Here is a 17,617-nt window from a genome sequence, read left to right as displayed (position 1 = left end):
AGTTTAACTCCGAATGTGGTGGCACTATTCCACATTTGACTGTTTGAAAAAGTGACACCTACTCTAGCAAACTGATGATAGCACCTAATTATTACCCATGGCACTTTTTAAAAGATGCCAGGTAACTTTTTTTCTTGGTTGTCAAAATGATGAGTGTGGATGCTGAACACTTTAGAAACACTGAAAGTTTTCATCAGTTGATGATTCTTATCCAAAATGTGGCATTTTCACAAGAGGAACTGTAATTTCATATACAAGTTAAATTAGAGTTCAATGCAGAGTGTGATGTGAATTAAATTACCATTCTATTACCATCTGATAATCCGTACAACACTGCAGGTTAAATTAAAATCCGTATCTCTAACATGTTCTGTAACAATGCTGATTGTTACTGACTGACTCCTTGTAAGTCTGTTGCAGTTCTGGCTGATACTGCTGCACCAAAACCTCCTTCTCCTTCGGACACACTGCTGCAATAAAAACACTCTCTTCACTTTTATAGGGACATTTGGCCGAGCTACCCATTTCACCAAGAAGATTATAAAACGTAACTGCTGTGTCCAAGTGCTCTCCCCACTACCTATTCCCAGATAAGCTGATAATAATTGCCACAACCAAACATACCGAGCACTCTTTCTCCCAGTCCTCCCAGCTCCAGGTACGCATTCTGGAAAGCATCTTTCCAATCTTCATCAAGTGGATACTCATCACCATTGATCATAATGGTACTGCACCTGTAAAACATTTTTTAATACTTTCACGCTTTTGTTTTGCTGTAAAACAACAAGATAGATTTTTCTACATGCAAAACCTGAGTTGTGCTTTAGAAAAGGTTTGTTCTTTTAACACAATTTAGTAACAACCACTATAAGTAGCAGAGGAATGAAGGTTAGCAACAGCAAAACAGAACATGTGTGAATGAGAGGGAACCAAGTGGAACGATGAGGTAACAGGGAGCAGAGATAAAGAGGGTGCAGGACTTAGGGTCAACAGTTCAGAGCAATGGACAGTGTGGAAAAGAGGTGAAGAGGCGTGTGCAAGCGGGATGGAACGGGTGGAGAAAAGTGTCAGACGTGTTGTGTGATAAAAGAGGATCAGCGAGAACGAAAGGAAAGGTGTTCAAGACAGAGGTGAGACCAGCGGCACAGTGGCGCTGAAGTATAGACAGGAGGCAGAACTGGAGGTAGCAGAGCTTAAGATGTTGAAGTTCTGTTTGTGAGTGACGAGGATGGACAGGATCAGGAATGAGTCCATCAGAGGGACAGCGCATGTAAGATGTTGTGGAGATAAAGTCGGAGCCAAGATTGAGGTGGTTTGGACATGTTCAGAAGAGAGATTGTGAGGTTGGAGCTGCCAGGCAGGAGGTCTAGAGGAAGACCAAAGAGGAGATTTATGGATGTAGTGAGAGAGGACATGGAGTAAGTTGGTGTTAGAGAAGAGGATGGAGAAGAGAGGGTTAAATGGAGGAAGATGATTCACTGTGATGAGCACTGAAAGGGAACAGCCGAAAGGAAAAGAAGAAGAAGTAACAACCACACTAAGTGCACACACTATTTAGTCCAGTCTTCAACATTGGCATAAACACAGGAAACAGTCTTTCTTATCAAGTCAAGGATTGCAGCAAAGGCAAAACTGGAGGGGCCACTTCATGGGTACAAGGTATTAGCATGTCTGCTAATAGTTCCCCACCCTTTTTATAGCTCTCATTCCCAAACACAATAGTTCCTGATGAAACAGGTCGCAAACAAAATGCTTAATTGTTGTAATAGTTGAAATAATTTTCCAAACCAGCTGGACTCTATCAGTGTTTAATACACACTTGTCTAATGAATATTCCCAGCAGGAGGACGAGTGCGTGCTGATGGTGATGAAGGAACATCTCCCACAGTACAATCGACTGGACCAGTAATGTGTTTCCCATTAATAATATGAATTTATATTGATTGATTGATTGATTTTAGATTTTAAAACAATTGAATTTAATACAAGCAGTAACAGTATGTTTCTTTCACTACATTCCTAAAAAAGTCAAATCAGAGCTGTACTACTCGTGGGATATAAAATTGATCTATTATTGATTAACTAACCTGTCCAGGATTCTCTCTGGTGCTCCTTTCATGACCAGAATGTGACCAGAGGGATTGTCCTCCGCTTCATGGACAGAAATCTGAGAAAGGGGAGAGGGTTGGAAAAGTGGAGAGGACACGATTGTACCGGATTTATTTTAAACCCAGTCGCAACTCGGAGTTTATTGCTTGTCTAAAATTATTATGTTTTAGCAAGAAAAAGCTCAAGACAGACATGATCCTTAGTAATACTTAACAATGAATTTCACATTCATGGCAACAATCATTTTTTTTAGGGGTGTTACTGTCATATTTTTCCAAGTGGTGTGAAATAAAAGTCTTATCAAAGCTGACTTGACTGAGAGCACATTGTAAGTCACATGTATTCCCTGTGTTGTAAGCATTCATTTACTGTCTCGCATGCATTCCTGTGGCATTACCCCTTCCCTTACACAAATATAGTGCACACACACTCAGACAAGTACACACACACACACACACTCCCCCAGGTAATTTGTATCTGAGTCACAGCATATCTAATCTAAGAAAACCAGAGCAAAATTGCTTTTTTCCCCCCTCAACACAGACATTCCTATTTTAAGTTAGGGAACAGGTGCACAAAATGCATGCAGGAAGTCCTTTGTTTGCTTCAGAATCACTGCTGTGTTATTCATGTGCTGGTTCAATTCTCCAGATGGGCCAGGGAAGACTGGGTGTGGAAAAAAAGTGAAGCAAAAACACTCCTTTAATTGCTGCGGTGCCCTTGAGCAAAGTGTTAAAGCTCTGCGTGATGACTATTTTACAGTTCTATATTAACACTTCATTTTGTTACTGTTACTGTTGACTCCTGCAGGATTTCACATGCAGCTTAAATAAAGATGTGCTTGTTGCGATGTACGGCTTATGATCAGGAGAATTTGTCAGATGTCACATATTTCTTGATCAACCTTGTTGTGAAATAACATAAATAAATGTCACTAAGGTGCAAAGTTGTCACTTTCACTTGACTTTACTTTAGTGGCAATTCATAAACGCATAATAAAAACAGGCAGCAAACAGGTTTGCAAAAAGTTAGGTGCATTGAAAGGCAGCAACAGAGCATGTTTGGAGCAGGCAATAAGAAAGCAGCTTGTACAGTATCTTTCTGTTTGTGGCTGGCTGGGCAGCAAGTATGAATGTAAAGCAGGTTGTTGTTGTTGTAAAAGAGCACTCATGTTCAGGTCGCCATCCCCAGATGGAAAAAGGTTAAAAATGAATATGCATGACTGTTTCTGGCATATAAAAAAAAATTGTTATTGTGTGTGTGTGTGTGTGTGTGTGTGTGTGTCAGAGGACTCGCAAGCTTATCTAGAAATATCTAGAAATAATAAAATAAGAAAAATGCATTAAAGTAATATATTTTTAAAAAGGAATGCATATTAATACAACAATACTGTCTTACTGTACATTATTTAAAACAAATAAAAAACAAAAAATGTAAATTATGACTAAAGTAATTTTCTTTAAAATACATAAGATTGTAAAAGATAAATGTGCAAAGATCCTGGAACAAATTCCAAATGTTCTGCCAACATGCTGTAATTTCCCTGTGTCAGCAGCAGTTCCAACACGAAGCTGTAATCAGTCTCACACAGTACCTGGTACTTGTTGGTGGAGTTAAAGGGAATCTCTGCCACTTTGGGGTTTCTGTCTCTCATATCACGAACGCTGCCACAGCACAGCTCGATGCATTTCAACAGAGCTGACTCTGACGCGTCCCCCGCTGTCTCCCTCTGGGGAAACACACACAGATGCACATTAGCACAGTCACTCACACACGCATATTAAGAAACGAGCGCTGTCTGTCTCGCTGGCTGTGTTTAGCACACTGCGGTGCAGGGAAGCATTGGGATTGTTGTGTTATTTAATTGCTTCAAGCAGTACCTGAGAGAACTTTCTTTACTTCCATTATGGTTCTTGTTAATGATGCATGTAGCTGAGAACCATGTGCATCACCAAAGCTTGGAATCTGCCACCAACATTGTTTTTTAAGGTAGCAGAAAACAATGAAAGTGCAAAATCTAGTTTTGTTTTCAGTTTGGGGGGTGAAGAATCATTCAATTAAAACATGTCCAATGTGTTCTGAAAAGGGTCCTCTGGAGTTTTTAGGGGTGTGTATGATAAAAGTTGTGATAAGAAGAGTTCACATCATGTTGCAAATGAATATTATTGGAAGTACACATTAAACTACTTCGATCGAAGGCAAAGTGGTTGCTAAGGTTGCTCGAAAGAATTTTTGGCAGATTTATTGGGTTTCAACTCATGTGACAAAGTTGCTCGGGTGGTGCTTGAGTCATTTAGGAGAATAATTCTCTTCTCATAACCTGTAAAAATCCCCCTGGATCAAATTTCCATGATAATCACTGCAATTCATCTCACTTCTGCACCCAATTTATTAAAATCCATGCTGAAATGATTGACCTGACACCCGATATACCAACAGGAGCCGAACCTAGACGAGAGATTTCTCTTTGTTCCTGTTTATTCATTCATGAACAGACGCGAAACAAGGACACGCACTCTGCAAGATTTGTCCTTGTTTGTGCCTTTTCATGAATGAATAAATAGATCAAGGAAATTCCATTTCTCTGTTTTTCCCGGTGCACATGGGAGCTTGTTCTTTTAATGGTAGTAGAGCCAGGGCCTTGACTTCTGTGTTGGAGTGCTGTCAGTAGACACAGCTTAATGCAGGGAGGAAGCCCGGGCACCTTAGGTGGCAGAGAGACTGCAGCGACAGGGTCTGCTCTCACCGGAGTCAAGGAGCTGTAATCCCCGTCGCTGAGAGGCGTGTGGAGAATTCCTTCAGGTCAGTGTAGAACAGGTTGGAGGATTGCAGTTGGTAGAAGACTTGGATATTATTGACTTAGCTCCCCAGCAGTGTTTGTGTTTGTGTGTCAGTGTGGGGGAGTTATTTCCAGGGGTGCATTGGATTATCCTCTTTATGTGTTTATGTGTGAGACAGAGGCCGATGTGTGTGTCGTGCACCTGTGTCAAGTGGTATTGACAAATGATTTTTATGGAATCTTATTTATTTATTTCTTTTCCTCAGTGGGTACCACGTGGGTGGAGATCGGGTCGCCGTGTAAAATTTGTATTTACTCAGGGAAACTTACATAGAATTCAGAAAATGCTACTTTACTTTATCCATTAACAGGATGTAGGACAGTTACATATAGGAGCTATTAGAAAACATATTAAATTCTAAAATATGATCCATTATTAACCTGCTTTATGTACTAATTGTGTACCCAGTAGCAGTGGTGGAATAGAGTTATTGATGTGCTGTATTTCCATTTTTATTACTTTATACAAACAGTATTTGACCAAATTACTGTAGTAATTAGTTGAACCCAGTAAACTGACAGCTGCTAATATTTTCACCATTTTGCATCATGTAAACTTAAACATGAACTTATTTTATCAATATGTTTTATTAATATTATCAAACAATCCGATAATAGACTAAAACCAATGCCTCTAACCTTCAGCTAGAGCTGCTTTGTATGATTTTAATTGGTTTTCGACAGAAATAAAGCTCCGTACTATGGGTGACTACACTTTTATAAGGTTGTGACACAAAGTCAATACCTAAAGCATAAAGTGATCGCTGGTTTTCAGCTTTGTCATGAATATACGGACAGAAATTCAAGCACCCAGAACATCCTTTGAGAAATATTTAGGTCATTAGTTAAACTTGTAATGTTTTATCTCTATAAACGTCTTCTACCACTGTTTAGTGGCTTTTCACCTGGCACTCTCTCGATGTTGTTAACTTCATCCTACTCCAAATTATATGGGCAAAACTATGTCTCATGAATAATGTGCATGCATTATTTGATCTGAAACTGAAAAGTTTTGCTCATAATGTCCTTGGATTAAACTACACCTGTTTTACCCCACTGCTGTAGAGAGTGGAGATAATTTCCTGAGACTAAACTATCGATAAAAAGGTTTGGAAAGATGCTGTTATGGTGTCAGTGTTGGGTGGAAGTTTACCATCTGGATGGGAAGCTGCTCCTGTTCGGCCCTGAAATCAGCTCTGTTGCACAGGGCAGCCACACGAGACAGAGCAACCCAAGTACCAGAGCTCTTGTCAAAACCTAAACCTGAGAGAATAGCAAAGGGAGCTGTGTTAGACATTTTTTTAAAGTAGGGCTCATGCAGTATTTATGCTACCGACTTTACTCTCGGTTCAAGGAGTAGCAGCAGATATTGTAGCTAAATAACAGAATCAGGGTCAGTTAAGTTGAGCAATCACTTTTTCCTTGACAAAAGTGATTTTTCAATTCCCCAGCCTGGAAAATGGCATTCATTTTTAACTAGAATGTCTCAAAAAATAAAAGCTGTTGGAAATTTCCTGTATCAAAATTTTATTCCTCCCCACCCAGTTGAGCTGAAAATGACCTTCATTCTGCAGTTGGCACCTGCATTCATTTTTCATTTTAGCCTAGAGTCTCTAGAGTGGTCACTCGGGTGTCACTGTTATTGTGAAAACAGTATATGATAGTGTCATGCAACATGCAGTACGCGGTGGTAAACTATGGCTCGAGATGTTGTGCTTGACAAAGTGAGTCACAAAAGGCGCAAAAAGCTGCAACGGCTGCAAAAACACAGGAGCCTGAAAAATGAATACTGTTCCTTTCTTGGGTCAGCGTGCACTGTTTCAGCCACACAGCCTTTGTCAGCACTACTGGCTATTCATTTTATGATAACTCGATTTGTTGTCCAATTTAATTTTTCCTCCCCTGTTTTCTTCCAAAACCTTTTGCTTATTGCTAAAGTTTTCTTTGCATCTTGGCTCGATTTGTTGCTGTTTGGTAGGAGACAGGAATCCAATTGGTTCTGCAGCAGCAGTTTTGCAGAGGAACTCTGGGAAAAGACATGTTTGTAGCTAAGGGTTGTGCCGCCCACTGCTGCTCAATTAATCCAAGCAGTAGCGTGAACAGCAGTGTTGGTTGGCAGCGTGAACATTGGACGGATGAATTTCGACAGGTAGTCTCACTCCCCCTCCGTATCCCACACACTTTCTATCTTTCCTTTATATCTCCCTCTATCTCCATCCTTCCCACAGGCCTTCTCCTTTTTCCTCTCTCTCTCTGTGTCTCACCACTCTGATCCTCGGTAGTGTCCACCTCATGGATCTCGTTGTCGAACCACATGTGGGCCACGGTCATGCGGTTCTGGGTCAGCGTGCCCGTCTTGTCAGAGCAGATGGTGGAGGTGGAGCCGAGAGTCTCTACGGCCTCCAGGTTCTTCACCAGGCAGTTCTTCTTTGCCATTCGCTTGGCAGTGAGAGTCAGACACACCTGGGAGGATAGCAGGGGGTGGAAAGGGGGAGAAAGAGCGGATGAGGAGTGAGAGAGGGAGCAAAGAGGATGGGGGAGGGAGGACAAGGAGATGATGAATAATTGTTAGTTGAGCATGTTTACACATCAGTGTGTTCAACTGTTTGTGCATGTGAAACCTTGTGTGGTCCAGGTGCCTTACACAGAATGTGTGTGTTAGTTTGTGTACATGAGTGTGTCTGGTTACCAGCAGGTGCACAGGGACATAGAAATACGACGACTGCGCACGTTCCATATGTCGTAAGAACCACATCAATACACATTAATTCAATTCATTCAAGCTGAGCATATTACTCACATTTCAACAGCACATCCACACACAAACATTTGCACTCGCAACTCACTGTATTTAAAACTAAAGAAACTAAAGAAGTCACTGGAAGTTAATTTATTTTCTGTGACCAGTGAAATGTCGACTGATGGCATTTCAAATGCCAGCTGGCATCCACCTCAGCTCACTCTTTGTTTATTGTTGCAGAATAAGTTAGATGCACTTCAGTGTTTGAGTAATTCCTTCATCCTTTAATAAATCACCTGCTTCGCTGTGCTCTGTAGCATCATTAGAGCTACAGCTAACATTCACTCAGGCTGAATTAGTGTTAGGAAATGCACAGGTGTAACTAATAACATTGATGATGGCTCTATTCCATTCAGGTGTGCCAGGAAGCCATGACAGTGAGCCAGCAGGCACAATATCAGGGTTCTGGGGCTGGCTGCTCATAGCTGCACTAATCAATATTTTTATGTTAACAGTGGATCAAATAATTATGTGTAATGTAAAAGCAGCTGCTCATGATGAAAAACCCATTGAGAATGAGCAGCCAACTCTGCATTTTAGGACATTTTAGCCTCTTTTAACTCATTTATTTTGTTTGCAGGGCTTCAAATTGTAGCTGCATCTGCAGCAGCTGCAGAGAGATGTTTTTAGCAAACAGCTCATCGACAGGCTGTAAGCCAACAGCCAGCACAAATCAACAGACACTTTTACTGATCAAGGCAGGAATAATACAGTCAGCAAGAGTCAGATGCAGAGTCAGTCGGTGGAGAGCGAAACGCTAAAAGCTAAAAGCACAACAACCACTGGAAAAGCATTTGGTCAGTGGACAGGAACACAACCTGCTGCATGCTTTACAGGGTCATAACGTGTCCAATGTTAATTTTCAGCTTGTTTCTGTGGCCCCCAAATGGCCAAAAAACAAAGAATGCAGCGTTTAATTGAGAGCTCAGCTTAATATGACTACTGTTACAAAGATGTACACTGAATACACACACTAGCCATACTTTAAAAATGCTTACATACTATATACTGTAAAAAAACATCCACACAGTTGTACTTTAATCTGTCAACGTTCTCAATCTTTGTACAACTTAGAATTTAGAAATTAAAACAAATTTTAAAAGCTAATGAATTTTGAGAGTTTTGCTCATTACCATTTGAAACACGAACACTATTAAAGCTTCTTGTTTGTTTGTGTAGGGCACACAGTTTATGACTTCCCCCCATGGTTCTGGTCACTTTCTATTCCTAGAAGCATGCTCTGACCTGTCCTTGCTACAAGGGGAACTTGTTTATTTTTAACTGAGGAGCAAATTGTTTCCTTGCAGCAAAAACAAGAACAAAGTGTGCAAAGAAACAAAACTCCATTAACAACAGTTTAAAATTATGTATTTTGGGTGAAACTTTAAACAAAGAGCTCATAATAAACACCCACACACACTCTACTCACAGTGACAGTTGCCAATAGTCCCTCAGGTACGTTTGCCACAATGATGCCAATGAGGAAGATGACGGCTTCTAGCCAGGTATAGCCCAGGATGAGTGACAGGATGAAGAAGCTCATACCCAAGAAGACAGCCACGCCTGTGATGAGGTGGATGAAGTGTTCGATCTCGATGCTGATGGGCGTCCGACGGACCTCCAGCTCAGATGCCAGAGTGGCGATGCGACCCATCACTGTTCGATCACCGGTGGCTATCACAATGCCGTGGGCCGTACCTGAGAAGGACTGATTACTGTCAGACTCTCTGGACAAATGATTTTATCATACATCATTCTACCCTCAGCATTTCTACCTGATAGGCGCCTAGTAATAGTTTACAGAACGCAACAAAATGTGTCTGACAAATATGTTAAAGACAAACCCCTAGTAATTCATGAAATATCATCTTTTACCCTGCAAGTTGTTGTGGAGCAAAAACAGGGAAGCTGGTAAAGCTGGAGCTAATTAATTAAGGATTAAGGATAATACATAGACATTTATTAATTTGATTATATTTTGAATGAAATTAAGAATCTGTATCTTTAAAATGACTAGTAACTAAAGCTGGATATAAATACCGTATCCACCTCCAGTGGATACTTATTTAAGTATGCGAAGGTTAAAGTTTTAAGTTGCAACAAGGTGATCCAGGGCACCGAGGGCCTTGCTGAATGTATTTCGGAGTGATATGTAAAGAGACAAATGACTGTAAATGGTGTGGAAGACACTGTAGGAGTTGAGTGCTGTATTTTGTAAACAGAAAGGGAGGCTGACGGGGAGGTAATGGCTGGATGAAGCCTAGTGATGGATGGAGGTGAATTACAGGTGTAGAGAAGTGATTGATGGTCAGGTGGACTGAGCAGATGCTGGACTGAGTGAGAGCTGATAGAACCGAATAAGCAAAAGGAATACAAATAAAGTAATCCACAGGAATCCCCTCTATCAGCAGTTTTTACAAGGATGATTTTCTAAGTATAAAGTAGCTCCAATAAAAACTGCCCAGAGCAAGATGTGTGGGATTTCCAGAGTAAACAGGAGATTGTTTGGGGGAAAAAAACATGGTGTTATTAAGCTGTTAGGAAATGGAACAGAATGCATAACGATTTGGTTTTAATATGAAAATTGGTAAAAATAGGCTGCAACAAAAGCTCCGTTCTTAAAGTGCTCTGAGAAAATTGATATTTTAACCATATCAATTCCATCACAACTGGGTAAACTGTGTTTACAGACTGAAAACTCTGGAACCGCTGCCGAATGGAGCTTGTTGGTGGTTTGTTTCCTCGGCTGTTTCCAAGGCAAAGCTTAAAATGTTTCTCTCAAAGTAATGTAAAGCCTTCATTAGAATTTAGATGAGGATATTGATGAAATTGTAGATTCTGATATAAAAAATCCAGCCATGTTGCCATCAGCTGCATATCGACCCTCATTTATAATGTTCATTCCTTCACATTGGAAGTGATGGAAGGTCTGTGGAATTAAAACCCACTGAGGGGTGGGTGGTATAGCTAAACAATGCTGATCTCCAGATGGCGCTCAATAAGACATTTAAAGACAATCCTGGCCAGATGTGGCCTACTGACCCTCGACACAGTTGGTGGAAAAGAAACAGATGTTGCGGGTCTCTAGAGGATTGTCGTGTGTGAACTCGGGGCTGCGTGTCTGAGGCTCCGATTCTCCCGTCAGAGAAGAGTTGTCCACCTTCACACGCAGAGGGAGACAGAAAGGGAGAACAGTGTTATCCAGTGAGGCTGAAGGACAGGAACAGGAGAGAATGAGCAGGTGAGACTGACAGGGTGGAAATGAAAGAAGCAGCACTCCTCATCAACAAGTTCAGTAATGCAACACTCCTGTCATGTGAAAACCATGTTCCTCCATAGGTGCAGAAATGTGTACCACCAATCAACCTATACTTCCTACACTCATCTTCCTTTTCTCCTGGAGGTAAAAGGAAACTTTATCAAAACGTCACTTTATTGTCTTTCATAGAAATTTGGAAAAACTGCAGTCGAGAAAGACATTTCATTTCTGGTACTAATTCTTCTTCTTCTTCTTCTGGAGGCATTTCAGGTGAGAAGTGATTAGGTGTTGCTGCCAAATAGCACTTGAAAAAACCATTAGATGGATAATTGAGAATTTACACAGGCAGATGAGCATGGTTCACTTTCTTTTTGTCTAGTGCCACCCTCATGTCCCCCTCAAGATGATTTGTTATACGTTTGGTGATTCTAACAAGACTTTTCATTGGGCCAAACTTTTAATTAATACTTTGGTTAACGGCCAAATACTTTTCAAAACTAACAACAACATTCCCGTCAACCTCAGTTGTACTTTGCTTTAGAGATATTTAGCAAAAGCAAATTGAAGATGGTGAACATAGAAAGAAAGAAAGAAAGAAAGAAAGAAAGAAAGAAAGAAAGAACGAACAAGTGCAATAGCAGATCTAAAGTCAGCTGAACTACTGTAATCCCAGTGAGACCTCTAGGCTCCCCGGGGCTGAGCCCAGCACCCCTCTCCTACCTTGCATCCGCTGGAGGAGATCACTCGAAGGTCAGCTGGGACGCGGTCTCCCCCTTTGATCTCCACCAGATCTCCCAGCACCACAAACTCTGCATTGATCTGTATCTTCTGCCCCTCCCTGATCACAGTCGCTTGCTGGCATGGAGTAAAAGGAAAAGAGAGACGAGGAGGTAGAGGCAGCGTGAGGAAGAGAGAGAGAGCGATAGATAGAGAGAGAGTTTGGAAACACAAAGGGGATTTAGTCAGAGGTAGAGAGGGTAGAGGGATAAAACGAGGAGCCAGAGGGAGTAGAGGTATGTGAAAGGCAGAGATAGAGAGAGCAAAAGGAGGGAGCAAAGACAGGTAGAGGAAACGAGGAACAAGGAGGGAGTTAAAAGAGACTAAACAGATTAAAGAATTAGTCAATAGCTGTCCTGGAGATGGATAAACCGAGAGGAGGTTTTTATGCAAACACACTCACAATCTGAAGTTAGCTCAAACATTTATTCCTTTGTGCAAGCATTTTGGTTTCCACTCAAGTCAGTGTATAAGCCCTACTTGAGGGACGGCTTATTGATTCAGAAAGCTCTGAGACTACACCAAGCACCAAATACATCAACTTACCTGTGGCACCATTTTCTTGAAGGAGTCCATGATACGGGAGCTCTTGGCCTCTTGGAAGTAGGAGAAACAACCGGTGATGATCACTACGGCTGCCAGCACCACACCCAGATACAACTGAAGTGGAGGTAAAGCCGAGCCACAGGGGGAGACAGTGTCATTATCGGCTTAATGCGGTTCGTGTCATGCATGTTTAAGTGTAGGAAATGGGGATTTTTTTTACTTCAAACTGGCTTTAAAACAGCAAAACCTTAAATGCAGAGTTCAAGAGAAGTTAAGAGCAAAATAAAACCTGGGGAAGCTCTCAGACTTAGTGGGAGCTTTAAAAGGAAAACCTGTCCTGGAGCTGAATTGTCGTGTATTATTCCTGTCATCTTGGATGGTTCGTTCAGTGTTAGTCCAAGTGAACATATGTCTCACCAAACTTAGACAGCCTAGAACTGAGACTTTGATCTACGAGGCCACCAAGAGACACTTTCTGAACTGAAGCCTGTGTTTGTAGAACTCATGTGGAAGCAAGAAGCATCTGTTTTGGTATGTCTTTACATCTTTCTTTTTCTATTTTCAGTTCGACAATGAAAACTCTGTTATGAATTCCGCTCTCACTGATGCAAACAAAGACAGCGAGGTACTTTGGAAAAAAAGCATCTGCCAGCTGGTGTACTGTGAGTCCTGGACTCCTGGAAAATAAAATTCCTAAATTCAGAAAAGTTTGCTTTTTGGAAGGAGCTGCTTTCATTTGACAGCAACTACAGAATGTTTTGCTCTTTTACACTTGAATGACTTTTACTGAGGCAGTGCAAAAACTTCTGAACCAGGAAATACATCTGTATCCTCAGAAAATCACTTGTCAATGTTTACAACATTTGCTTCCTATTCAGCGCTCAGTGTGCAGCGCCCTTCTCTTTTTTTTGATGATTTAAGTCTCTCTTTAAGGCTCTCTCAGCCTCTCCTTGCTTCAGGAGACATTTATTCTTGTTCACCAGCTGTACAGAGTTATAAAAGCAGCATCTGTCCAGGCAGGTGACGCATTTGAGTCTACTAAAGTGTAAAGCATTAATGCTTTTTTCCAGATTGCAAGCATCAATAACCTGTTTAATTCCAGCAGCAGCACTTAGCGTAGGAGAGCTCAAACATTTCCTAAAACCAAAGTAGACAACTCAACATTTCAGCTCAATAAATACATCAAAATAATAAAAATTAAGAACGGTAATATCTTAAGTCCTGCAAGGGTGGATTTTCATCTTAAATAACTGCTTGTACATTATGCAGTGTGCTAAAGCTGCAGGCGGTCGGGGCTATGAAGTAGCTCACCAGAGCATTCAGTTGTACTTACTCAATACTGAATGTAGAGATTAAATCACAGGGAGATTAAAGTTATCACGTGTGCATGTGCGTGTCTATCTTCTGTATGTTACTGTATATTATGCAGAGGGTTTTAATGCTGTATGGGCTTTGGAGAGCACTGAATGATGATTGGATAACGACTCTGAGCCATAACGTGCAGATTGGATAGCTGCTTGGCTCAATTTGCTCAGCGGTTGGTCTGAGTATTTATCTGTGCTAATACCAGGACCAATGCCAGTGTCAGCAGTTGTTTTTATGTCACATTTTCAGGGCCTGGGGTGCGGGGAGGGTGTGAGCATGCACTTGTAATTCTATACAAATAATGGTTAAATGTGCTTTAAATACATGTTATGTTTGTTTTTCCTTTTCTGTCTTCATACCTATGAGTTTTCTTTCTTTTGCTTCATTCTTTTTATGGATTTTCTTTGGACATGTTGGTTCACGTGACCTAAATATGCTGTCACTATGGCCTTGCCTTTAGGAAAAGAGATTTACTGTAGATCTGAAGAGGCTATCGTGGTTAAATAAAGGTCATGTAAAAAAAAAAATAAAAAAAATAAAAAAAACAAGTTCTTATTTCTTCTTTAATTTGAAAACTATATTTAGGATTTGGTTTAAATTAGTATAGTATATATACAGTTTTGTAAAATGTGTATAAATTGTATTTGACATTATCATTTCTTTATTTTCAAGGCAATTATGATATTGTAATATAGGCAGATGGTGTAAAATTTTAATTAAAAAAGAAAAAGGTAATTTTAGATTTTAATTAAAAAGAAAAAGGTAATTTTAGATTAGAATTTCTTCCAAGTGTTCTTATAAGTCTAATCACTGTATTAAAGAAACTACATTATTGAGAGTCAGGCTGAGCTGAAAGAGACGGCGTTATGGCCTTTTTCACATATTCTTAGATCCAAGATTTTTTATATTTACTTTTGTACTTTACCTTTATTACTATTTATGTCTTAAAAAGGTAGGTGACACCAATGTATATTGTGCTCATACTTTAGCACTAAACTAAACTCTCTTCTCTTCTCACTTAGTCTTTACAACTTCTAGATTTATCGAGGTCATGTCACAGTAAAAGAGGTAAGTATGCCATATAGATTGTTGTGATGCTAAAGTCATCGTAGTTTGTTCATAGCTTAACAATAGCTTTTCATTCTCGAATGTGAAGAAGAAGAATCTGCTGCATTATGAAACTTTGACCGGATTTTTGGGAATAGAAGGATTGTGTCCAAGTTTCCTTGCAAAGTCTTTTTTTTTTTTTCTAACATAGCTGGAGGCAGCTGGCTCAGCATCAAATCAACGTTCACAGCTGTGCTTGTTTTTAAACCTTTGTCAGGAAATAAGTGTAAAACGTGTGCATCGAATCACTTGCCTTGTTCCTCACCTGGCTACAGTTCAAACTCCAACTACAGAAATTACGTATGCCACGTTCTGGGCATATTCCATTTCACAGTTGGGCGTGAGATCACAGCACAGTTTTACCTCTGATGAGCAGTATTGCTATTAAAATTATGCATTAAAATTCATTAAGAAATTAGTATGAAATTAATGCACACAGAATGAACAAGGATGCATTCATTTTGGAGAATATTAAAAAATTAAGTGGTTGCCTTGATTGTATATAATTTCAAGGTTTTAACCTCTGAAATAGATCAGCAGCCAAGGTCACAGTACAAAAATAAATAAATAAACTATATATAAAAAAGATTGTTATACTGTATGCAGTTTTGAACAGCACTCATAATAATAAACAGATTAATTAATAGATTTTTAAAGATGTCCGTTCAGTGGTAAAAGGAGCTGTTCTAAATATTACATTTAAAGAAGACTGGCCTTCATTGTGCGTGGTGATATCAAGGGATTAATCACAACACAGTGTATAGGAACCAATCATGTTAATCTATCCTGTTAATGGATCCCTCCTGGTACGCTTTGCTTCTGCCCTAATAACCATGGTGGAGCTGAATACCGACTTAGCATAATAAAAAATGTGGCTGGAACATGGTGTGTTGCATTTAAATATTCACTGTATGTGTGTTTTTACATAAGTTAACCTACTGTACTGTATACTGTATATTAATATTGGATGGTGTTGAGCCCAAATGCTTACTCCAGATATAAATACAAGGAAAGTGCTTAGTGATTGTGGAGGATGATTTAGTTTAGACACTTGGTTTGGACAATTTGGTTTATGTTCAGGTGCACATATGTAGTACAAGTGAACAGTTAACCTATGATTTGATGGATGGATTTGCATACAGGTGGGACATGTATATGTGTTTATACTTCTATGTGTGCATTGCATAACGTCATCTCTCCTTGGGTCTGTGATTAATATGTAATGCACATGCATGTTTTACAAGCTGTTTCTCACATTGTCATTGGGCGGCTCTTCCTCCAAGGCCACCTGGATGCTGAAGGCCAGGAAGCAAAGGAGGGCACCGATCCAGAGCAGGATGGAGAAGCCGCCGAACAGCTGACGGCAGAACTTTACCCACTCCGGGGTGGTGGGGGGAGGAGTCAGTACATTCTGGCCGTCTCTGGCCAGAATCTCCGTCGCTCTGGCTTGGCTCAGGCCCTACAGGGAGAGCAATTTTAAGGAATGAATGTCTTTCTGCCTGCACAGAGAATCTTTTTACAGCACAATGGCCTCATTTTCACCACGGCTTAAAAAGCAATTTTACTGCTACACTTGCAGAACATCAAGTCTTCCTGCCTGGCCTATTTAACACCACCAGTATTATAAACTGGGCGACTCTTTTCATCGAAGGTGCTTGGTCATTAACTGGATGTAACTTTATTGAACATTTTCTCCCAGATTTTACTCCTAATGGCACCACGATCTGATTCAGAGAAAACTATGTGTATGTAAATACCTGCAACACTCAAACTTCAATACAGTTAAATACACACATTTGCTCACTTTCACGCTTTGCCAGATGTTTTTACAGCTTGTGCTATTTCCTGTACACTCCAGCCTCTTAATGCTAACCTTATAAAACAAACAGTTTCACTACAAACACAATGTTAAACTTTAGTCAGAAAACACATATGGGTGCAGAATAAAGTTTTTCCTGAGGTGTGTTGTACCTGCCCGTGTATGGGATTGAATCAAAGCGTGTGTGTTTGTGTGTGTTTGTGACTGAGGGATTAAAGATGAAGAAGCTCACAGTGAGCTGGGGATGCTGCAGTGGCTTTAACTTGACCAAAGTAATGCTTGGTCACAGTCTGGATGTTGCTTTGCAGTACAGGCAAACAGAGATTACATCTATATAGAGGGAAGCCAGTTACATGTGCACATGTGCATGTACACATTTGTTTGTGTGTGTGTGCGTGTGTGTGTGTGTTGTTACCCGTGTGATATCCACTCCATAGCGTTTTCCCAGATCTTCTATGTCTATTTTGTGGTCATCCTGCAGGGATAAAGGATCATTTTTTTTAACTTGTGCTTCAGTAGGACATAAACAGTAAACAGAATCAGAATAAATGCAGTTGGCTGGTAATGTTACTTTGCCAGTCGATTACAGCAAGACATTCATCCCTCTGTTATGAGAACGGGAACAGTATGGTTGCAAATGCGAGGGGAAGTGTAATAAGCAGCCACAGTAATGATCAAGTACATTATGAGGGCAAAGCACTGATGCATTACACTCCTCGGTCTTACTGCAAATTACTTTATTCTCTGTATGTGATGTGGATTCAGAGATTTCATATATGCAGTAGAGTTTATTCCTGATCGCACGATGTCAGAGTTTGATGTCCACTCCCACTGAAAAGCCAGGTAATGCTGAGCTACAGTCCTCCAGTATTAAAAATGAGACCTGATAAAAAACACTTGCTGCAGCTTGCTGCAGAAAACAAAACCAAGTTCCCCCTGAAACACCTTTAAAAAGACCTCTGTGATGTATGGTGTGTTTTTGGGTTCATTTTGTTG

The 17,617-nt window shown here is 40.3% G+C and overlaps 1 protein-coding gene across 1 annotated transcript in view; it reads right to left on the bottom strand.

Annotated features, from left to right (window-relative positions):
- atp1a2a (ATPase Na+/K+ transporting subunit alpha 2a) overlaps positions 1–17,617 on the bottom strand; it is a 32,711-nt gene that overhangs the window by 13,159 nt on the left and 1,935 nt on the right. The window contains exons 3-13 of the mRNA XM_026374190.1: positions 17,037–17,096; positions 16,058–16,261; positions 12,331–12,444; positions 11,728–11,862; positions 10,791–10,908; positions 9,178–9,446; positions 7,213–7,411; positions 6,102–6,211; positions 3,704–3,838; positions 2,088–2,167; positions 625–734 (exon numbers count right to left, since the gene is read on the bottom strand). Of these exons, the coding sequence (XP_026229975.1) occupies positions 625–734; positions 2,088–2,167; positions 3,704–3,838; positions 6,102–6,211; positions 7,213–7,411; positions 9,178–9,446; positions 10,791–10,908; positions 11,728–11,862; positions 12,331–12,444; positions 16,058–16,261; positions 17,037–17,096 (1,534 nt within the window). The remainder of the gene's footprint in view (positions 1–624; positions 735–2,087; positions 2,168–3,703; positions 3,839–6,101; positions 6,212–7,212; positions 7,412–9,177; positions 9,447–10,790; positions 10,909–11,727; positions 11,863–12,330; positions 12,445–16,057; positions 16,262–17,036; positions 17,097–17,617) is intronic.

This window comes from Anabas testudineus, chromosome 17 (assembly GCF_900324465.2).
Source record: "Anabas testudineus chromosome 17, fAnaTes1.2, whole genome shotgun sequence".
Classification (NCBI taxonomy): Eukaryota; Metazoa; Chordata; class Actinopteri; order Anabantiformes; family Anabantidae; genus Anabas; species Anabas testudineus.
The sequence above is the reverse complement of the archived record's forward strand: the minus strand, read 5'-3'. Positions and strand labels throughout refer to the sequence as shown.